Below are 21,281 nucleotides of genomic sequence, written 5' to 3'. Positions count from 1 at the left end.
TGTATGTTCTGAAAGAATCTTGCATTGAGGTTCTTCACAAAATGAGAATTATTATAGTCCAAAACATGAACGTAATGTAACATTGGAAAACTGAATCTCATTTCGTGTTTCAAAAATTTAACCACATCAAAAAGTTGCAGCTTCAAAACGGACCATCATACATTTCAATGAAAGAAAATGTTACCTATACTGCCTCCTTGAACTTTGACTATTAAATACTATTATGTGGTGTTACACGACAGTCTCAGGTAAGGAGAATGTCGAGCGGTCACAGACATGTTACAGACATGTTTTCGATAAACATTCCTCATGTAGTCTTTGGCTGATAGACGTCTTATTTGCAATCGATACCACACCTCCTTTCTTGTATGATAATATAATGCAAAATATAAACGACAACATTACTCCAAGAATAGTGTGTTTTGCAACATACACTAATACATTTTGTTTTATTTGAAAGGATTTTATATGTAAAGGATCTATAACAAAAATAAAATATATATATTTTTTATTCATTACAAAACATATAATATCAAATCTTATGTGGAATATCTTGGATAAATCACAGTGTTATCTGTAGCTGTATACATTTATATGCCATATATTGTTAGAAGTCATTTAATAATTTATAAAACTTCCAATGTTACCAATTTCCCATGTGAAGGAAAGTGAACCCTTCAACACACTCTATTGAATTTGAAATGCATAAAATCAAAGATATGCTTAATAAAATACGTCTCTGAGGAGCCAATTTATATGACTTCGAAAGTAATTGATGAAGAAAAAAATAATAATTTGGTGCACTTCATTATTTTGCTACGGCCATTTGCTAGTATCCTATTTTTAATGATATCAATTTTTGCGAATTTGGGGTCAGGTTATTATCGTGATGTTTTATTCAGTTTCACAATTGATCTTTTTTATACTTTCACTGAAGATGACAAGGACCAGTGTGAAGAAGGTCATCATAAAAATATACAGTTGTGTGTATTAATCTATAATTATTAGAAAGTTTTATGATTTTTTTTTGCTTTTTCGTGTGGAATTGTCGGTGCTGTCAACTTTGTCAATGTTTTTTTTCCTTCTCTCAATTACTGTGTTATTATTGATTAATAAATAATGGCAAGAGTAGTATACCACTGTTCAAAATTCATAAATCGATAGAGAAAAAACAAATCCGGATTACTAACTAAAACTGAGGGAAACGTATCAAATATAAGAGAACTACAACACAACAGAGACACAACACCGAAATGTAACACACACAGAAACGAACTATAATTTAACAATGGCCAATGCTTCGCTGAGTGCAGCTTGATATGACCGCAGTGGTTGAACCCTGAACAGTTGGGGCAAATTTGGACATAATATTCAAGCTTGATACTGTCTGAATTTGGATTGTGTTCCAATTTTTGACATAATATAGGTTTCTGACACAAAATAAATGTGGTAAAAGGCCTTTCAAATATATTGCGCAATACTGTACAATTTAAGATTTTTTCTTGAAACTTTTAAAAAATTCGAAATTCAAAAAATTTGAAAAAAAATAATCCCTTCAACATTGAGGACCCCCCATTTTTGAAACCCCCTTGAGCAATAACCCCAAAACTCAATCCAAACCTTTCCGTTGTAGTATGGAATCTTGTAGTACAATTTCAGAGAGATCCATACACTCAAACACAAGTCATTGTCTGGAAACTAGAAAAATGCTGGTTTTTGACCCTTTTTGGGCTTCTAATTCCTTTATATTTGTGGCAATTAACCCCATACTGAATCCAAGCCTTCCCTTTTGTTATATGGAACCTTGTGGTACAATGTCAGAGTGATCCATACACTAACACAAATTATTGTATGTTTGTTTTTGGCCCTTTTGGGCCCTAAATTCCTAAACTGTTCGTCCCATAACCCATAAAATGAATCTCAACTTTCTACTTGTGGTATCAAACATTGTTGTACAATTTCAGAACAATTGAAATATTTATACACAAGTTATTATCCTGAAACTAGGTTTTGGGCCCCTAATTCCTAAACAGTTTGGACCATCATTCCTAAATTCAATCCCACCTTCCGTTTGTGGTATTAAACCTATTTAAAAAAAATTCATAGATATCCATTCACTTAAACTAAAGTTATTGGCCGGAAACCAATGTGTTTTCGGACGATGACACAGACGAAGACGCAGACGACGACGACATGATACCATTATACGATCCCAAAAAAGTGTGTGTGGTCGTATAAAAAATGCATATCTAAGAATTTAGAAAAGAAAATTTCTCATTGTAGGTAAAAATGTTTTAACAGAAATTAGTTTGATTACAAAATTAAAAAAAATCAATGATATTTTCCTTTTGTTTACATGTTTTGAAAATAATTCCCGAAGGAGATGTCAACAAGACTGAAACATCAGACAAATGCATCTCAAACATGTTTAAATATCATATTAACTCAATAATAGTTATCTCTACGTCAATTCAGCGTACACAATTACAGATAGGATTGTTAATGAATATGCTTTAACTAGTTCTATTTTAAAATATTTTAAATGATCAAAATAACTATTTAGATAAACAGTGTAGCATCTCTACCACAATACAACTGACAATTATTAGCAGTTAATACAATATATAAAGATATGAAATGAAAATGGAAAGTTAAATATGACTATTACACTTTGTTTTGTTGGCGTCTTGTGAGATTGCTCTTTAATTTTGTTTGAATTTGTTACAATATGTGTTATTGTATATCTGTATTAAGGTGGCTCCTGGGTATAAATCCTTTTTTTTCTAAAATAGGATTTAGCTATATTTTTTTATAAATCAACTTAATCATATACTTAAAAGAAAAATGAAATTAAAAAAATGGGGTCACCGTTCATTTAAGCTTACAATCTGCCTCCGGAAGAAGCATACATTTTTGTTAATGTCCTTTTTTCTGTTGAACTAATAGGAGAAATAAAGGTAATATCGAAATAAAAAAATAACCTAATTACAGAAATCGCTTAAATTTTACAATTATTTAGTTTATGTACAGCTAATTTGAAAACAATAATAAAAAATATAGGTCACCGATGAGTTAAAAAAGATATTTCAAATCTGATGCCAAAAATGGCATTTTTGCACCAAAGGGGGATAATTTGGAGCTTTTTCAATGATATAAACATTTTAAAAGTCATCTGGGGCCAAAAACCAAATCAATTTTTTGGGTTGATTTTTGTACCATATCATAAAGTAATAACTAATGAATACAATTTGTAATGAAAAAATAAAGGTTTAATTTTTTGCTGAAATTTTTGTACCCACGAGCCACCTTAATGTATGTTTAAATAGTTTTGATTGCTGGATCCTTATTATTATCACATTAACCTATAACTTTTTGTTGGAGGTGCTTACTCAAGTTTTACAATATGATGGAACTTTTAAAAACAACTGTCATGCAAATGTAAGGCTAGCAAAACAATAAAGTCTTACTCACCAAGCACAAAATGAAATTAAATGAATTCTCTTTCAGCCAGTAAAATCATATGAATTGAAATATTATACATATGAGTTAGTTTACATTAAAATAATATTGGGTACACTTTGATAATATTATTAGAAGTTAAAATGCATACAAAAAATATTACATAAAAGAGAATACAAAATCCAAATGATAGCCTTTGATGCTAAGATTTTCATTGACGGTAATGAGAAACAATTCTGATACTTTAAAATAGGGAACACGTAAAATCTTCACATTTATTGGTTTGTCTGGATCGGGTATTGAATAGAAACGGAATGTTGATTCCATGGCATTATATTTGTGAAATAGCGTTTTCGATTGCTTGTTGTGCAACGTATTGAAGTTAAAAAAATAGAATAGCCCAGACAAAACTTGCAAAATGTTATGACAATGATAAAAAATGATTGTACATATCCATTCAAGTTCATATCAGCTCTTCCTCAATAATTTAAAAAAAAAGAAAATCCAAATCTGAAGCACAGACAAGGTTATTGCAATTCAAACACCTGCTCCTATTGTAATCTGAGTTTCTTTTTCTTTTTATATTCCTCTAAATGAGCAACTGCATATTCCTTTAAAGAAATGAAACGCGTTTATATAGTGTTTTGTCAAGGTCATGCTTGAAAACTGCTTATAACATAGTTATACTGCTACACAATCCGTCGAAGGTGTACTGATTGCCACTATTGTCTAGCAGAACATGGATAATAAAGTGGTTGACATTAAACATCGCATTTTAAGTATCTACATATTGAAGTTTGATGTTAACTGGTTTTAATAGTTCTTATATTATGTTGTTTTAACCACTGTTCAAGTGTAGGGGAGGGTTATAAGCCAAAACACATATTGACCCAATGCAATTTGTATAGACAAGTTCTATACAAGAGGTCTTCAGTGGATGTTTTTGTTAAGGTCTGTTATATTTGTTTTTTGTTCTTTATAAATAAAGGCAACAGTAGTATACCGCTGTTCAAACTCATAAATCCATGGACAAAAACAAAATCGGGGTAACAAACTAAAACTGAGGAAAACGTATTAAATATAAGAGGAGAACAACGACACAACACTACAATGTAACACACACAGAAACGGACGAAGCATCAGAAAAAATCCCCCGAGAATAACAAATATAACATCAAAACCAAATACGTGAATTTGGGATAGACAAGTACCGTGACACGTCTTATCGCAATGTGAATTTACACTCAAAAATAAGAGAAAACAAACAACGCAACGTTAAAATGTAACACACACAGAAACGAACTATAGTATAACAATGGCCATATTCCTGACTTGGTACAGGACATTTTTAAAAGGAAAAAATGGTGGGTTGAACCTGGTTTTGTGGCATGCCAAACCTCCCTCTTTTATAGCCATGTGAAATACAACATTAAAATGACAACCCAACACCACAGGACTACAATATAAACAAATTGGAGAACACAATCGACAAAGAAACACACAAACAACAGCCAACAAAAGGCAACAAGTTCAAAATTTTAATACGCCAGAAGTGCATTTTGTCCACACAAGATCTACTAGTGACGCCCAGATACAAAAGTTTGAAAGCCGAAACAAGCACAAAATCGAACAGCATCGAGGACCAAAAGATCAAAAAAGTTTTGTCAAAAACGGCCAGGGTTTTCTGTTAGTTACCAGAACATCCCTAATATTTAGAATAATTTATACTTTTGCAAACAGTAAATTTATAAAATAATATACAAAAGATGTACATGATAAGACTGAAGTATTAACTAATTACAGGAAACAACTGAAATACATTAAACAAGGTATTAAATAAAACTGGAAATCAACATCAATTCTAGAAAACTTCCATTTCTTCTTACCTCTTAATTTCATGGTGTTAGTTCAATTATTTTTTTAATTTGATGTAATCACCTTTTTTTCTGTTTAGTTGGTTTTTTTCATATTCAACCTATTAATTATGTTTTACATACATATTGTGCATTATAACTTACCTTAGGAAATAAATTGCAAAACTTGATAGTATGGCTTAACCTTTTCATGATTTGTAAACATGAAAACTTAGAAACTAAGCTTACTCCATGCATGCATGGACGAAGGTAACTAACGTTAACTTAGTCCATGCATGCATGGACTAACACAACAGACTTAGTCCATGCATGCATGCACTAAGGCAACTAACCCTAACTTAGTCCATGCTTGCATGGACTAACACAACAGACTTAGTCCATGCATGCATGGACGAAGGCAACCAAGGCTAACTTAGTCCATGCTTGCATGGACGAAGGCAACTAAAATTAACTTTTTTAAAGTTTAAAAAATTTATAAATGCAAAATATTTCAAAAAAATCAAATTTTTCAAAATTAAAAAAAAAAAAAAAATATTTAAAAAAAAATTTCTTTTAAAATTTAATTCTTATAAAAATAAATGAAAAAAACATGAAAAATTTACAAAATTATTTTTTTCCAAAATGCTGAAAAAAAGTTTAAATTCCATTTTTTTTTTCAAAATTAAACAAAAAGAAGAAAAAAATGGTTAATTATCACCACCAGATATAGGTACCCTTGGATATAGGTATAAATGCCACATGAGAATATTCACGTCTGCCAAAAGATTGGAAAGTGTTCACATTTCATTTCAATGGTAAAAACTCTTCACTGAACAGATCAGTTGGAGACGGTCAGTTGGAGTTGATTTGTTTAACATAACCTGGTCAGCAGCTGCAATTAGTTCCTGAAAGTTCCTAATCATTTAGTAGTGGTAAGTGTTATTTTAGTTTGTTGTTATTATATCTGTAATAAACATGTTTTGTTGCACTATGATTTTTGCCTTTGTCTCAATAGCAGCTAACTTTTTGTATATATTGTACATGTACATGCATTTAGTCGTCAAATCATCAACCCAACAATGTAAGATCTGTAAATTTGCTTTCACAAATTTTTTGTTCTTCCCATGCCGGGATTCTAATCCATGCTACTGAGATATTGTGACACCAAATCTGTACAATTTTTAAACACCAGAGAAGAGCAGATGATTTAAACACTTTTGTGTAATCCAGCATTATATAAGATGTTTTTGTGTCTAATGTTATTATTGCAGTTTGAGCATTCAAAAACATGTTCATTGTGTCCACTGGTTGTGTTTGGTTGCTGTCTGCCATATTAAATGGATTTCCTTTTTTTGTTATTTGCTTAAATTTGTCTATTAGCTTTCTCTTTTGAAATTAAATAAAAACAGTTCACAAATTAAGTGTGCTGGGCTTATTTTAATTAACCTTCATCAGAAACATACTAACAAAAATTTGAAAGCAAAGGATGTAGATACCATTATCTTGGGACTTAATAAGCCCATGTATAACGATCTTTAAATTCAGGCTTTTGCTCATTGTTGAAGACTTCAGGTGACCTGTACTTGTTTACATCAGTGCCCTACTATGCAGGGCTAGTAGTTGTTTCAATTGCAATCATTCAATGTATCCTTGCTTTTGTATCATTTAAAGACTTCAATTCTTTAATCATTTCAGTTAACACATTTTAATTTCAAAACATTCAACAGATATTTCCAAATAACAAATTTTGTAAACAACAGATATAATTGGTAACTGGTAATTATTTTACAGTCAATATGTTTTTATATTTATCAAGAGGCATCATAATCATGTTCATTAAATTCTTTCCTTGTCAGACTGTTACTGATCTCAAAACCAGTGAAAATTGCAAGTAGCTTTTAGTTTCTAGTAGTACTATTTTGATAAGATGTGTAATTTTTCGTCATTTCTTTTGATGTTCTGTCATATCCAGTCAGACTATTTCACATGTTGAACTTTACTCACAATTATATTTCATCTGTAAATGCTAAATTATGCAACTTCTAATGCAGGGAGACATGAGGGTTACTAATTTTTTAAATGTATAACTAGTTTTTATCTAATACAGTATATTTTTTAATATCAAAATAAAAATAACTAAAACTGAGTATTTAATAACAATATTTATTTGCAATTTTTTTCGTTTTCCGTTATCTAACTTTAGTTTGCCTCAACTAAATGTTATGAAACTTATAAATCTAGGAAATTTGTAGAACATATTGTTGTTAATTGACCATGTTGATTTGCCATAATTTATCACATTCACACATATTCATTGCAAAAACATCTTCTTTTTCACAAGTGTCTACAGGAGCTTGTGTTTCTGTATCTTTTCTTTAAAGAATCATCATGATAGCTTCTGTTCCCTTCACATTCGAGACATAAATGAGATCTTCAGGAAAATATCTACTCCTTATATTTTAATCTGAAAAAACAAAACAAAAAATATGCTTTGACATAGTTTGACATATTTTTACAAGATTGTACATACTGAAATGTCTTGCCTGCTTTATGGTCATGATTGAACTTTCTGTTGCATGTTTCAATCTGAAGAATATACCACAATTAGTTCCTAAAACATATACACATGACTAAATTTTTCTTCCAACATGATTTTTATTTATTTACTAATCAAGGTGAGAGTAGACAATGAAAAGTAGATAAACATATATAGATTACCGTAGCTTCTTAACTTTAATTTGATATCAACAAAATGTATCGTGGCAACTTCTCAAATATCAGTGGTGGATCCAAGGGGAGGGTTCCGGTGGTTGGAACCCCCCTTTTTTTGAGACGATCAATGCACTTGAATGGAGACATTTAGTTTGAACCCCCCCTTTAGAAATGTCTGAATTCACCCCTGAATATAATACAGGTTACCCAATCATCACAGTTGGTTGACCATTATGGATAAACCATTTCACAGATGATATCGAATGTTTCTTACTTCGTACCTACAATCCCCTTTCCTTTTCATGAATGTGACCTACCGAAATAGACTATATACTAAGTTTGTAATAACATGTGCAACACGAAGGGTGCCACATGTGGAGCAGGATCTGCTTACCCTTCTGGAGACCCTGAGATCACCCCCAGTTTTTGGTGGGGTTTGTGTGGCTCAGTTTTTAGTTTTTAATGTTGTTTCTAGTGTACTATTAATTGTCTGTTTGTCTTTTTCATTTTTAGCCATGGCGTTGACAGTTTATTTTCGATTTATGAGTTTGAATGTTGCTATGGTATATTTCATCCCTCTTTTTTTTAACAGGAGGTTAATAAGCTGTAATTAGCAATGGATGTTAGTAGCCATTTCATTCTTTTAAATTAAAACTAGTCTGAAGTACTGAACCATGTTTGATTGAAATATTTGTAGATGCTATAATGACACACTTCTTCAAACATCAGTAACAGTTATAATCATACCTTTGCTGACTTCAGCATTTGGTTATGTCTTCAGTTTCTTTTCTCATCTGTCATAGTATCAATATTATATATGTAGCATACCACCATCTTGATGCATTCTGTATTACAAATAGTTACTCAACAGTTTTATCGTAGCAATCTTTTGGTGTTTTTTTTTATCAGGAACTACATGTTCTATATTCTGGAAATCTTACAATGCATGGAAAAGCTGAAATTATAAATTAGGTAAATAAATTTTAATTAATATGAAACGACACAATCAGCTTTTTTAATGATAAATGTGTACTAAGTTTCAAATTGATTGGACTTTAACTTCATCAAAAACTACCTTGACTAAAAAAACTTTAACCTGAAACTGAGGGAACACTTTTAATTTCTATGTTCAGTGAACCATAAAAATGGGGTCAAAAGTCTTTAATTTTGTTTTAAAATAAGAAAGATCATATCATAAGGAACATTTGTACTAAGTTTCAAGTTGATTGGACTTTAGCTTCATCAAAAACTATCTTGACCAAAAACATTAACCTGAAGTGGGATGAATGGATGGACAGACAAACAAACAGACGAAAGGACGCACAGACTAGAAAACATAATGCTTCTCTACTATTGTAGGTAGAGCATAAAAGTTCATAAAAGAACTAGCAAAAAGAGGCACCAACAAAAAGAAACAAATCTAAAGTAATTGTCCATTAACCAGGAAACCCTTGTTTTTCCCCTTTTGTTGCTCCTAATTCATAAACAGATTGAGTCATAACTCCAATATTCCAACCCTTACTATCCTTTGGAGTTTTGTGGTGTGGAAACTTCAGGCAATTCTATAAACTGTTCCACAAATTATTGTCTGGACAATAGAAAATTGATTATTTGGGCCCCTTTTATACCCCTTTTTCCTACACCATAGGGACCATAAATTAACCCCCAAATCAATCCAAACCTTCCTTTTTGTGGTTTCAAACTTCACAGATTTATATTTACTTATGCTAAAATTATGTTGGTAAATTTCAAAATCACATCTTTAAGGTGGTACCCAACACTTGAACTAAAATTAATTTGGCTCGTTTAATTTTCTTAAAATTTTGACAAAGTATTTACTTTGACTCTTTGACAAAAATATAAAAATTTAAATTTTTTTGAACCAACCGTTTTATCAGAAAAATTACACTGGTTATATAGCAGTTTGACAAACACTCATTTTGATCATTGAAAAGCTTAATATCCCTTTAACAACACAACGTAATTAAATTGTTTAGCTGACTTTACAGAGTTATCTCCCTGTAGTGTTAGGTACCACCTTAAAAGTTGTGTGAAATAATTCAAATATAACTTTTGGATTACCTCCCTTACACAGCTTTCAAATTGTCTTGACTATCCTTTAACCAGAAAAATAATTGTTTTTCATCTTTTTTGCCCCTTATTCATAAATGGTTTTATCTATACCCTCAGCCTATCCTAACCATCCCATAGTAGTATAGAGCATAATGCATTGGGGTATAATTTTAGAAAGATCATACACTTTTACACAAGTCATTAACTTAAAAATACAAAAATGCTTGTGTTTGGCCCATCATTCTTGACTGTTTGCCCCATAACCCTAAAAATAAATTCCAACCTTCTTCTTATAATATTTAACATTGTGGTACAATTTCAGAGGAATTGAAATACTTATACACAACTTATTGTCCTGAAACTAGATAAATGCTTGTTTTGGTCCCCTTATCCTAAACCTTAGGGACCATAACCCCCAATATCAATCCCAAGCTTCCTTTTGTTGTTTTAAACATTGTGTTAAAATTCTATTAATTTCTATTAACATGATTAACTTATACTAAAGTTATTATCTGGAAACCATCCGTCTTCAAACGATGCTTAGCTGACCACAAAGACGATGTGATACCAATATAATTATATGATTTTATGGTTGTATAAAAAGGTATTCTAGACTTTAAACTAGAGGCTCTAAAGAACCTGTGTCTTTCACCTTGGTCTACATGTATGTGAATATTAAACAAAGGAAGCAGATGGATTCATGACAAAATTGTGTTTTGGTGATGGTGATGTGTTTGTACATCTTACTTTACTGAACATTCTTGCTGCTTAAAATTATCTCTATATATAATGAACTTGACCCAGTAGTTTTAGTGGAAAATGTTAGTAAAAATTTACAAATTTTATGAAAATTGTTAAAAATTGACTATAAAGGACAATAACTCCATAGGGGATTAATTGACCTTGTTGACCATTTCGGTCATGTTGACTTATTTGTAAATCTTTCTTTGCTGAACATTATTGCTGTTTACAGTTTATCTCTATCTATAATATTTTAAAGATAAAAACCAAAAACAGCAAAATTTCATTAAAATTACTAAATCAGGGGCAGCAACCCAACAATGGGTTGTCTGATTCATCTGAAAATTTCAGGTCAGATAGATCTTCACCTGTTAAACAATTATACCAATTATACCCTTGTCAGATATATGCTCTAAATGCTTTGGTTTTTGAGTTATAAGCCAAAAACTGTATTTTACCCCTATGTTCTATTTTTAGCCATGGCGGCCATCTTGGCTGGTTGGCCGGGTCATCTGACATATTTTTTTAACAAGATACCACAATGATGATTGTGGCCAAGTTTTGTTTAATTTGGCCCAGTAGTTTCAGAGTTCTAGAAGATTTTTGTAAAGGTAACAATGCCGGATGCAAAGTGATGGGAAAATCTCAGTAGGCCCTTTGGGCTAGGTGAGCTAAACATTACTTTTTTCTAGTTTATAACTGAGTGAAGGCAATATCATATATACCCAATAAATCATCAAATTCGAAACATATTTCTATGTTGATTAAAATGAAGCTTTTTATTATTTGATGCAAATTTTATGTTCGGAGAGCATTCTACAGCTATTTTCCAGTATTCATTTAGGAATTACTTGATCATAAAAAAAGCGGTGTTTAAAATATAATACAGGGGACTCATATTCATTTTAACTTTATTTTGTGCTGCTACTTTTGATTTTACACAGTTAAGATGGGTCAGACTTATTCAAAGTCTCTATCAGAATGCCGTCTTATTTTAATCTTTACAAAGAGTACATGTACCTCAAATTTATCGAAAAAAATAGGGGTTCCAGACCATTTAAGCTCAAAATTTTACTTTAAATAGGTACAAGCATGTTAAAGGGACCATTTTCAATGAAATGATAGGGAAAATAGAGGTACTGACATATTTTTATGGGATATCAAATAAAAACTGTCTGTGACACCTCAGGTCTGACCTGGTCCAAATCTGTAATGTACAAAGCTGAAATATAGCTTCAAATATTAAGCAAATACAAGGACTTATATATACATGTATGCGTCCCTGGCAAATACAAGGGTCACCAATAAGGAAAAATAAAAATTTTGCCTTAAAACCCAAATTTTGGAGGGAAAATGGTGAAATTGGGTGAAATGTCAATTTGAGCCTTTAGCAGACCTGTACAGAAATTGCTAACAAAACCACATAGAAGCACATTTCAGAGATGCAAGTAAGAATTGTATAGCTTAAAATTTATAAAAAAAACATAAATATTTAAAAGTTTTTAGGAAAGTTAATTGTTTAATAACATGTAAATTATTCTCACTGATTTTTGTGATAATTGTCTGTTGATGGATCAATAATAAAAAAACAAACTTTTTGTTTTGATTTATAAGTTAATAGGCAGCTTGGAATTAATAAAAACAATGATGTCATGGATGTATGAACTGTTAATCACGAAAACAGGAATTTAATACAAGGATTTACAAGTTCGTTTAAAATTACATTTTGTATATATTCTGAGACTTGTATTAAAAAACAAATTATTTTGTTAAAAAATAGCAATGAAGATAAATTAATACATTGTACTCCAGTGTTCTACTATCATGACAGTGACTAAGCAAATAGGGGAAATAATAAATTGGTTGTGGCAATACAAAAATTCAGCAAATTTTTCAACAAACTTTAACATGTAATGTTCAAATAATTAACATTATGCAACTGGAGTACAAAAAAAAAATCAGAGCAAATTGATCCAGGGCGAACAAGTACAAGTGTGAGTGATAAATTTGTCCTGGTAAAATATGTCAGGGCGGACAAATATTACTATATAGTATAAAAAGTCCATGGTTACAGAATTTACCAGTATATATTTAGTCCGATATTAGTTATATATGTCCCCAGACAAATTTTCCTAGGTAATCATGCCCTATAAAATCCTATAAAAGATTCAATTACTTGCATTTGCAAATTTAAAACTTATGTTTTAGTAATGTTTAAGAGTCACATAGTTAAATTTTTGATAAAATTTATGTCCCCAGACTATTAATTTTCCCACAAAGTCATGTCCATGTCATTAGAAGTCCTTGGTTTAAATGTCCATGCCTTTAATTTTTAAAAGTGAATATGAATGTAATATGTTTTAACATTGTTATAGACAAAACGAAAGAGTTGTGTATCAATCTGTTACAGCTAATTTCCTAAAGCATGTAGAGCAAGACTTAAGTTAGCTTGCTTGCTTTGTATTTAAATTGTACACTCATTAGGATAATATCCAATTAAATTCAAATATTAAATATACAGGTTAAACTATGCCTATATATATTATATAAAGATGACCATCATGTCAATCATATTAACAAAGCTTGTATAAACAATTATACAAACAAAGAAGGCAAGCCAACCAAAGTTTTGCATAACATGCATTAGGAAATTAGCTGTAAATAAAATTTGTCTCCAGACTAATTTTCCTAGGAAATCATGTCCATGTCATATTTTCCTAGAAAATCATGTCCATGTCATTAGGCAGCAACCATTTGATTTTCTGGGGGGGGCTATGGTTTTTTTTGGAAAAAAAAGTTTGTTTCCAGTTTTTGGAGAAAAAAATAATTTGTTTTTGATTCTGAGAAAAAAAAATTGTTTGTTTCACCCTCAGCTGCCACTATATGTAATGCTAAAATTGAAAGAAAAAAATTGTTTTCGAATTGTCGCGAAAAAAATAGATTGTTTTTCGCCACAGGCGAAAAAAAAAATTTGTCCAGAAAAAAAAACCATAGCCCCCCCCAGAAAATCAAATGGTTGCTGCCTTAGTATTGAATTCCTAGGTAAAAATGTCCTAGTCCAAATAATTATGACAGCTTGAAAGGCTATTATATTTTTTTTCTTTGAAGCCTTACTTCGACGAACTAAGTAAGGCGTCAAAGAAAAAAAATATAAAAGCCTTTCAACTTACAAGACGTCATAATTTGATGAAGTAAGGCGTCAAAGAAAAAAAATATAATAGCCTATCAAGACGTCATAATTATTTGGACTAAAAATGTCCATATCTTTTATTATAAAAAATGTTATAAGCAAAGGAAACTGAATATTTATGTTTTTAATAATTAGGTTATTAAGGAAATATTCTTCATTTTTATTGGAAAAAAATTTCTTCTATTTTCCAATCTTATCTATAAAAAAAAACTTCTATTTTAGATATATTTTATGATACAAAAAAACTATTAGAAAAACAAGTCTTGTGACATATTTTCCTAGGAAAACAAGTTACAAACATAAATTACTAGCTATGGACTGATTTTCCTAGAAACATTTGTCCTGGGACTTTAATTCCTAGTAAAATCATGGACATGGACTTAATTAACTAGGAAAAAAAGTCTGGAGAACAAATTTTACAACCGGACCAAATTTACTGTTACACTATTCCAACTAATTATGACGTCTGGCAAGGCTATTTTTATTTTTTTTCTGGGGCGTCCGTCCCAGAAAAAAAATAAAAATAGCCTTGCCAGACGTCATAATTATTTGGACTACTGTTACACTAGGACCACAGGCACTAGACGTTCCCCCTTTTATTAATTTCTTGATTAGCTACTGTCACGGTGTATATGTATATGAGACAATATCTGAAAAAGTCGATTTTTTGGCTATAAGAAAAAAAAAAAAAAATGTCTTTAAACCCGGTATTTTAATAGCACAAATCAAAGAACACACATTTGGGATCTAGGAACTGTTGTCTGTATTTCAAACAATTATTTAATAAGGAAACAATGATAATTTTAAAAATGGTACAACAAAAATCCAGTTCTTTCCTGTTACCAAAGGGAATCAATTTTAAAAAGTTTCTAATGGGAATAAGGAATAAGTTTAAGACGTTATTTGTGGTTTACTAGTATATCCTACAATAGTTTATCAAATGCCAATTATTGATTTAAACATTTGCAATACAAAAGGTTTAGAAATATACTTAAATATAGTTCGGTATGTCGGTAACATGAAAGAATCTTGAGTAACAGGACAACGGTAACAGGACAGAGTTGGTAACAGAAAGGATTTTTCTGCTTTATTTTAAAGTTTAAGAAAAATACATCATTTTAGATTGGTCACAATTGGAAGATAACAGCAAACAATGTCATTTATACTTCGAAACTGTATTTGCAAGATGAAAAATCTGCCTAGGTAATGAAAAACTCTAAAATTAATTCCTTTCTGTTACTATCTACTATACTTAAATTGCACAATGTTCTCTGCTGTTATCAAAAGCAAAAAACCTATTTTGTTATTCAATATACTGTATATTATTTTGGAATTTATTTGATATGGTGGTGATAACTTATATTAAATGAAATGGTTGACATATAGTAGATTAACTCTTCGATTCTTCAGTGAAAATGTCTTGAACATCCTTCCTGTTACTAATGATGGTTATGCTGTTACTTTTTATCAGGTAACATGACAGAACGTAACAGAAAGGAATTACGCGATAGTTTTTGTCCTTTTTATGGGCTATTTAAAAAAAAATGATGCCAAAGTGTGACAAACATGGTAAAAAATTAAGTCATTGCTAATCTTTTTTCTATCATTTTTCTTTAATCCAGAGACATTCAAGTTTACAAAACTACCAAGGGTTAATGCAAAATAATAATCAAAGAGCTGAAAGCTCTGAGGAAAAATGACGCCACTGTCTCTTATATTGGGATAGTTTTTATGCAAGTCTTGATTTTCACATACCGTAATTAGTTTAACAATGCAACATGTCTCGTAAGCATATAATTGATATTCGTATATGTGTGTGTGTGTGAAGTGAAGGTGACAACTGGCTGTTTTTTTAAGACAAATGAATAGGTCAAGACTACCTGAATTGTACAAATAAATACCATAGAAAGGCTTGTATATTTCTCACTGGTACATAGTCTGAATCCGGGTCCGTTCGCCCCTTTCACTTTCACACCCTACATGTTCGCACCCAATCTTAATTGGTTTTGTGTTTAATAACTCTGTAAGCAAGTGTTTTCTTATAAGTATAATTGTTGTCATTGTCTCAAAACAAAGTGAGACAGCATTTTTTTTTTGTGTTGAATAAATCTTAATCATGTTTTAGATAGCGTATTGTTAAAAATTATAATAATCCTTTCTAAATAAAGTGGTATTTTGTCAACGTTTTATTTTGTGTTGAATAACTCTTAATCATGTTTTGGTTAGTGTATTGCTATAACTTTGTTTCATTGACTTCTTTCAAAATGAAGTGAGATTCTGACTATGTTTTTTTCTGTGTGTTGAATAGATTTTATCATGTTTTGGTTATAATAGTGGATTGCTATATTTTGGTTCCTATATTTTATTGTTTCGTTGTTTCAGATCAAAGGGACCAAGCTGTTAAAAACAATTATCTTTTGTGTTTTTCCTTTAAAATCTTCAATGTTTTACTCATACCAAGCTATAAATACATTCAGTATTTACACCAAAGCAATTTAAAACAACAATCATGATTTTCCAATTATTCAACTTGAATTTGAATTAAAATTGGGCTCGAATGAGTAGAGTGCAAACGGACCTTGGGTGCGAACGTGCGAGGTGCGAACGTGTAGGGTGCGAAAGTGTATTGGGCGCGAACAGACCTGATACCACATAGTCTGAACCCCCTTCTCCCACAAAATATTAGGTAAATAATCTTTTTGTTACTGTTATCAAAGGTCTAATGAAACTCAGGTAATTTCAAACCTTTGTCAAAGAATTCTAGTCAAACCGGCACCTGGTTATATTGGCACCTGGACAAATCAGCTCCTGGTTAAATCGACACCTGATATAGTCAATTCGTCACCCATGTTATATATAAATTTTAACAGTATTTTAAGCAAAAAGAGTAAAAATAAGTAAGGGGTTGCCAGAATTTTTTTCAGTATTTAAGCAAAAAGAGTTAAATACTAACTTTCACATTTTTGGGTGTTCATGTACATTTTGTATATATTTATTTTTCTCAACTTAATGACTTTTTTTGTGTATTTTTAATGAGTGGGTCTCATTAGGGTCTAAGCGTGAGGCAGGATTGCCGATTTTTGTTAAGCGTGACACGGGAAAATCAAATTATTGTGTCGTGAAAACGGGAAATGAGGTCTAGCGGAACCCGGGAAATGTCAAAAAATGAGAATTGCTTATGTACATAGTGTAAGCGGGATACGGGAATCTGACAAAACAGTAAGCGGGATCCGGGATCGGAACCCCCCAATGAGACCCCCTAATGATATATATATGAGTAGTCAAAATAATTATTACGTCTGGCAAGGCTTTTTAATTTTATTCTGGGACACCTTTCTATGACCGCAAGGCTATGTTAATTTTTTTCTGGAACGCCTTCATACGAAGCCTTCCTACGAACTTCGTAGGAAGACATCACAGAAAAAAAATAAAATAGCCTTGCCAGACGTCATAATTATTTGGACTAATACATGAGATATTGGATATTTCTATGCATTATTTAAACCAGTTGAGCATTTTACAGGATTGTTTGTTTAATGCTTTTTAAACTTTACTGAAAAAAAAAAACACCTTAAATTTGCTTATTATTTGGCATGAAAGTTTGATTTATTGAAAGGGACTCATAGTTTTCCATTTTATTTTAATAATTGTCTAATTGTTAAAACAACAGCTTGGGTAAGGGCTCCGTTGTTTACCTTTATACACAACAACATAATTTCACTTTGGTTTCGTTGTTTACCTAAATACACAACAACATATTCACTATGTACTTGGTAACAGTTATTAATTAATTGAATAGAAAATATTATAACAAATATTATTTGATGACGAATTGACGTCAAATAGGTGCCGATTTGACTAGATGCCAATTTAACCAGGTGCCGACTTGACTTGTACGTTTCAATTCCTCTGCGATCGTTTGCGGTATTTTCTTGGGAAAAAACTATTTTCCATCATCAAAGAGAAGAAGAAACTGCTTGAAAATAATTCTGGAACGCTTCATGATTGTTAAAATAAGTTAAATTCACTCAAAAAACAATTTTAAAACTTGCGATGTTTTAACAGGAAGTTTTAAAAGCACGTGTAAAAGAAGAAATTAACCGGTGAGAGTGGAAATCCGTACATAACAGATATCACTATAGCACGACTTTGAAAGCAAAACAGTTCCATCCTTTTGTAAAACAGTCTTTAATATACCTATCACATTAATGTTTGAAGGGTCTTAAGCTTATTCAAACCATAAAAGTCGGTATGAAACACCAAAACGGAATGAACAATAACCGATTACGTTTTGTAGTTTACAAATTCTAAACTGGTTCCCGTCAAACTACAACACTTTGTTAGTTGTAAACTGGTTCCTGGCTGATTACTACACAATGACCTCTCATGCATAATGATGGAACACAAGCAAATTCCAGTTTGTATAGAAAATAGTAAATACGAAACCAAGCGCGGTAGGCAGAGAAATGTAATGAAGTTCAGGTCGCCAGTAATGGAACAATGACTGCGTCATTTTCCAAAAACAAAAATTTTAACAACATTTTACTCATAAGAATTCATCCACTTTTCAAAGGAAACAACAAAATAATAATATCAACTGACAAACATAAATAAGAGTATAAATATCAATGTAATTTTTTTGTTTGTTGCAATAAAGGTACTAAATGATTTTCCTGCAATTTTTTTTATACTTATAAACAGTTTTTTTTTTTAAATATGTAAATTTCACCAATTTTTAGTGTATTCTTTAATATCTTATATTAAAAGTTTTTATATCTCTTTGCAAAAGCTTTAATTTTATATAAAAAGTATAAGGAAGCAAACATCTATGATCTAATTACATCCTCTGAAAATTTCACAACAATTGCTTCAGTCAATTCTAAGTTTTCTTCATTTAAAAAATACAAACATGTGTTTTTTATCCTTTTGTTACACTCCTGACATATTTTTTCAGCAACTGCAAGCCTGTTTTTTAATGGAATGCTTAGAAAATCAGTAATGATATCTATTTTTAATTTACAATCTCACAAATAAATAAATTTATTAGATATTTGATTACATATTTTTTTAATTTCTGAGCAAAGAGCAAACTTTTAACATGTTTAATGAGAATTACACTTTAATTTTTAAGAATCTTTGGTGAATAGTGTGCAGAAAAATCACTTTAACAAGACAGATCGGCTTTCTCATTACATTGTAAAGATGTAACAATTATTTTAATAAAGAATCGTGTTGAATTTTGTTATAGATAAGCTACATCAGAAACTTGTCAGGAGTGTAACAAATGTTACACTCCTGACCATAATTTATTGCTACCATATTTTAACATGAAACTGACCTGAAATCATGTAGAGTCTTTATATTTCACATATTATTTTAGTGCAAATTAAGAACAGGTTAAAAAAAATTATATACTTCTTACATATTTATAAATTTTGCTAATTGTCTATTTAAAAAAAAAGATGGCTTTCCTTTAAACCTTGTTCAGTCTCTTGTTTGATATTATATATATGCTGTTTTTATGTCAGATAATGTATTATGATAAGTTTGTTCGTACTACCAAAGATGGTAGCAGTATGTGCTCTGTATATTAAAAATTGTCCAAAAATGTACCCAAAAATGTCAGGAGTGTAACGCTTTAAAAAGTTTAAGTGTAACATTCATGTTAATTTTATAGAAACAATGTTGTTATTATTGGTTTTCTTTTCTGGAATTTGAGTGTGAACACCATCTGTTGCATATTTTCAGTAACAAACATGCCATTATTATGGCCTTTATTGCTTGTTTAAGCTCAATACTTGTATGTCAGGACTGTAACACATTTAAACAAGCTAGTTCAATTGCAATTTTAGTTCAAAAATTTCAAAAGTAATGATGTAGACTTGTATTCTGTGTTAAGCTGAGGTGTAGTAATGTCATTTTATAATAATTGTCAGCTTGTTTTTCTTCCAATAACTTACCTTTGCTAATAAGATTGAAATCAGGCATTTTTTTGTGTTACACTCCTGACATTGAAGTATTGAGCATACAAAAGCAATAAAGGCCATAATAATGGCATGTTTGTTACTGATAAACTGTAACAGGTAATGTTCACTGAAATTCAAGAAAAAACAACAACTATAACAACATTGTTTCTAAAAAAAAATACATCTTAACCCAGTTGTTACACTCCTGACAGACCTGGGTAGTCCTCTTATTGTAACCATAATATTCCAGTAGTGGAACTTCAGGGACAACTGGATGCACCTGTGCTAAGCTATGATATTAAACAAAAAAATAAACCGTGCAAGATGTACAGAAACATGTTATTTCACCTACAAAGACATTTTCTGGCAGCATATTGACTTTTACTAACATTTTTTTTTTACACAAACTTATTTGACTTAGGCCATAGTTATTATATTTTTAGTTTTACGAAATTTTTTGACAAAACCAATGGGTAGGAGGACGGAAAAAAAAAAAAAAAAAAAAAACTGCTGCTGCTGATTTTTTTTTTTAATACCAACCGTCAATATCAAAAAAAAAATTTTTTATTTCACCAGGAGATTTTCTACTAGTGTAACAACTATTTTTTTTTCTTGACAAGGTTTGAATTGAAAATCAATGTGCAACAACTTACTAAATCACCAAGAGCATAAATTTAGATTCTTTCATGCAGTTATGAACTAAAATTTATTTTTTTTTGCATGAAAAACACTGGGTCGGAGGAGAGAAAAAAATAAAAATCAACATTTTTAATTTTATTTTTTTTCCTATTTGGCAAAAATTAGGGTAGGAGGGTTCGTAAAACTAAAAATAAAAAAACTACGGCCTTACCTTATGAGGCTCATAAAAATGTAAATATATGGAAGAATTGAACAAAAAAATCATAGTCAAGATATAATAGTTGGATAAAAAATATTACAGATATAGTATCATACAAGAGACTGACAAAGGTTTAAAGGAAAGGCATCATTTTTTTTTAAATAGCCCATATCACATTAAATGTAAGTGTATTTCCTGTGTCCTATAACTTTTAAAAAGATGATATAAAAACACACTTAATATTGTGGTGCACACTTAAAAATATTCTCAGAAAGTTGAAGAAAAGGCTATAACAGGATAGAACACCAATAAGTATTTTTCTATAAATTCTTACTTTGGATGGGCTTGATTTTCAAACCTGGCTGCCTTTCCAACTATTTCTTTGTACTAATGCATTCAGGAAATGATGCTCTTCACAATACATAATGGGAAAATAACTCTAAGTCTTA

At 30.7% G+C, this 21,281-nt stretch overlaps 1 protein-coding gene and 1 long non-coding RNA gene across 3 annotated transcripts in view; both read right to left on the bottom strand.

Moving 5' to 3' along the window:
* Window positions 1–493: 493 nt before the first annotated feature.
* The window catches only part of LOC143082421 (choline/ethanolamine kinase-like), a 56,136-nt gene continuing 35,348 nt past the window's right edge, over window positions 494–21,281 (bottom strand). The window contains exon 6 of the mRNA XM_076258078.1: window positions 494–4,070. Within this exon, the coding sequence (XP_076114193.1) occupies window positions 4,011–4,070 (60 nt within the window). The 3' untranslated portion in view covers window positions 494–4,010. The remainder of the gene's footprint in view (window positions 4,071–21,281) is intronic.
* LOC143082420 (uncharacterized) overlaps window positions 7,456–21,281 on the bottom strand; it is a 31,076-nt gene continuing 17,250 nt past the window's right edge. For both annotated transcript variants that reach the window (XR_012980388.1, XR_012980389.1), the window contains exons 2-3: window positions 8,772–8,979; window positions 7,456–7,776 (exon numbers count right to left, since the gene is read on the bottom strand). This is a non-coding gene — a long non-coding RNA (uncharacterized LOC143082420). The remainder of the gene's footprint in view (window positions 7,777–8,771; window positions 8,980–21,281) is intronic.

Source organism: Mytilus galloprovincialis, chromosome 7, assembly GCF_965363235.1.
Source record: "Mytilus galloprovincialis chromosome 7, xbMytGall1.hap1.1, whole genome shotgun sequence".
NCBI classification, from domain to species: domain Eukaryota; kingdom Metazoa; phylum Mollusca; class Bivalvia; order Mytilida; family Mytilidae; genus Mytilus; species Mytilus galloprovincialis.
The sequence above is the reverse complement of the archived record's forward strand: the minus strand, read 5'-3'. Positions and strand labels throughout refer to the sequence as shown.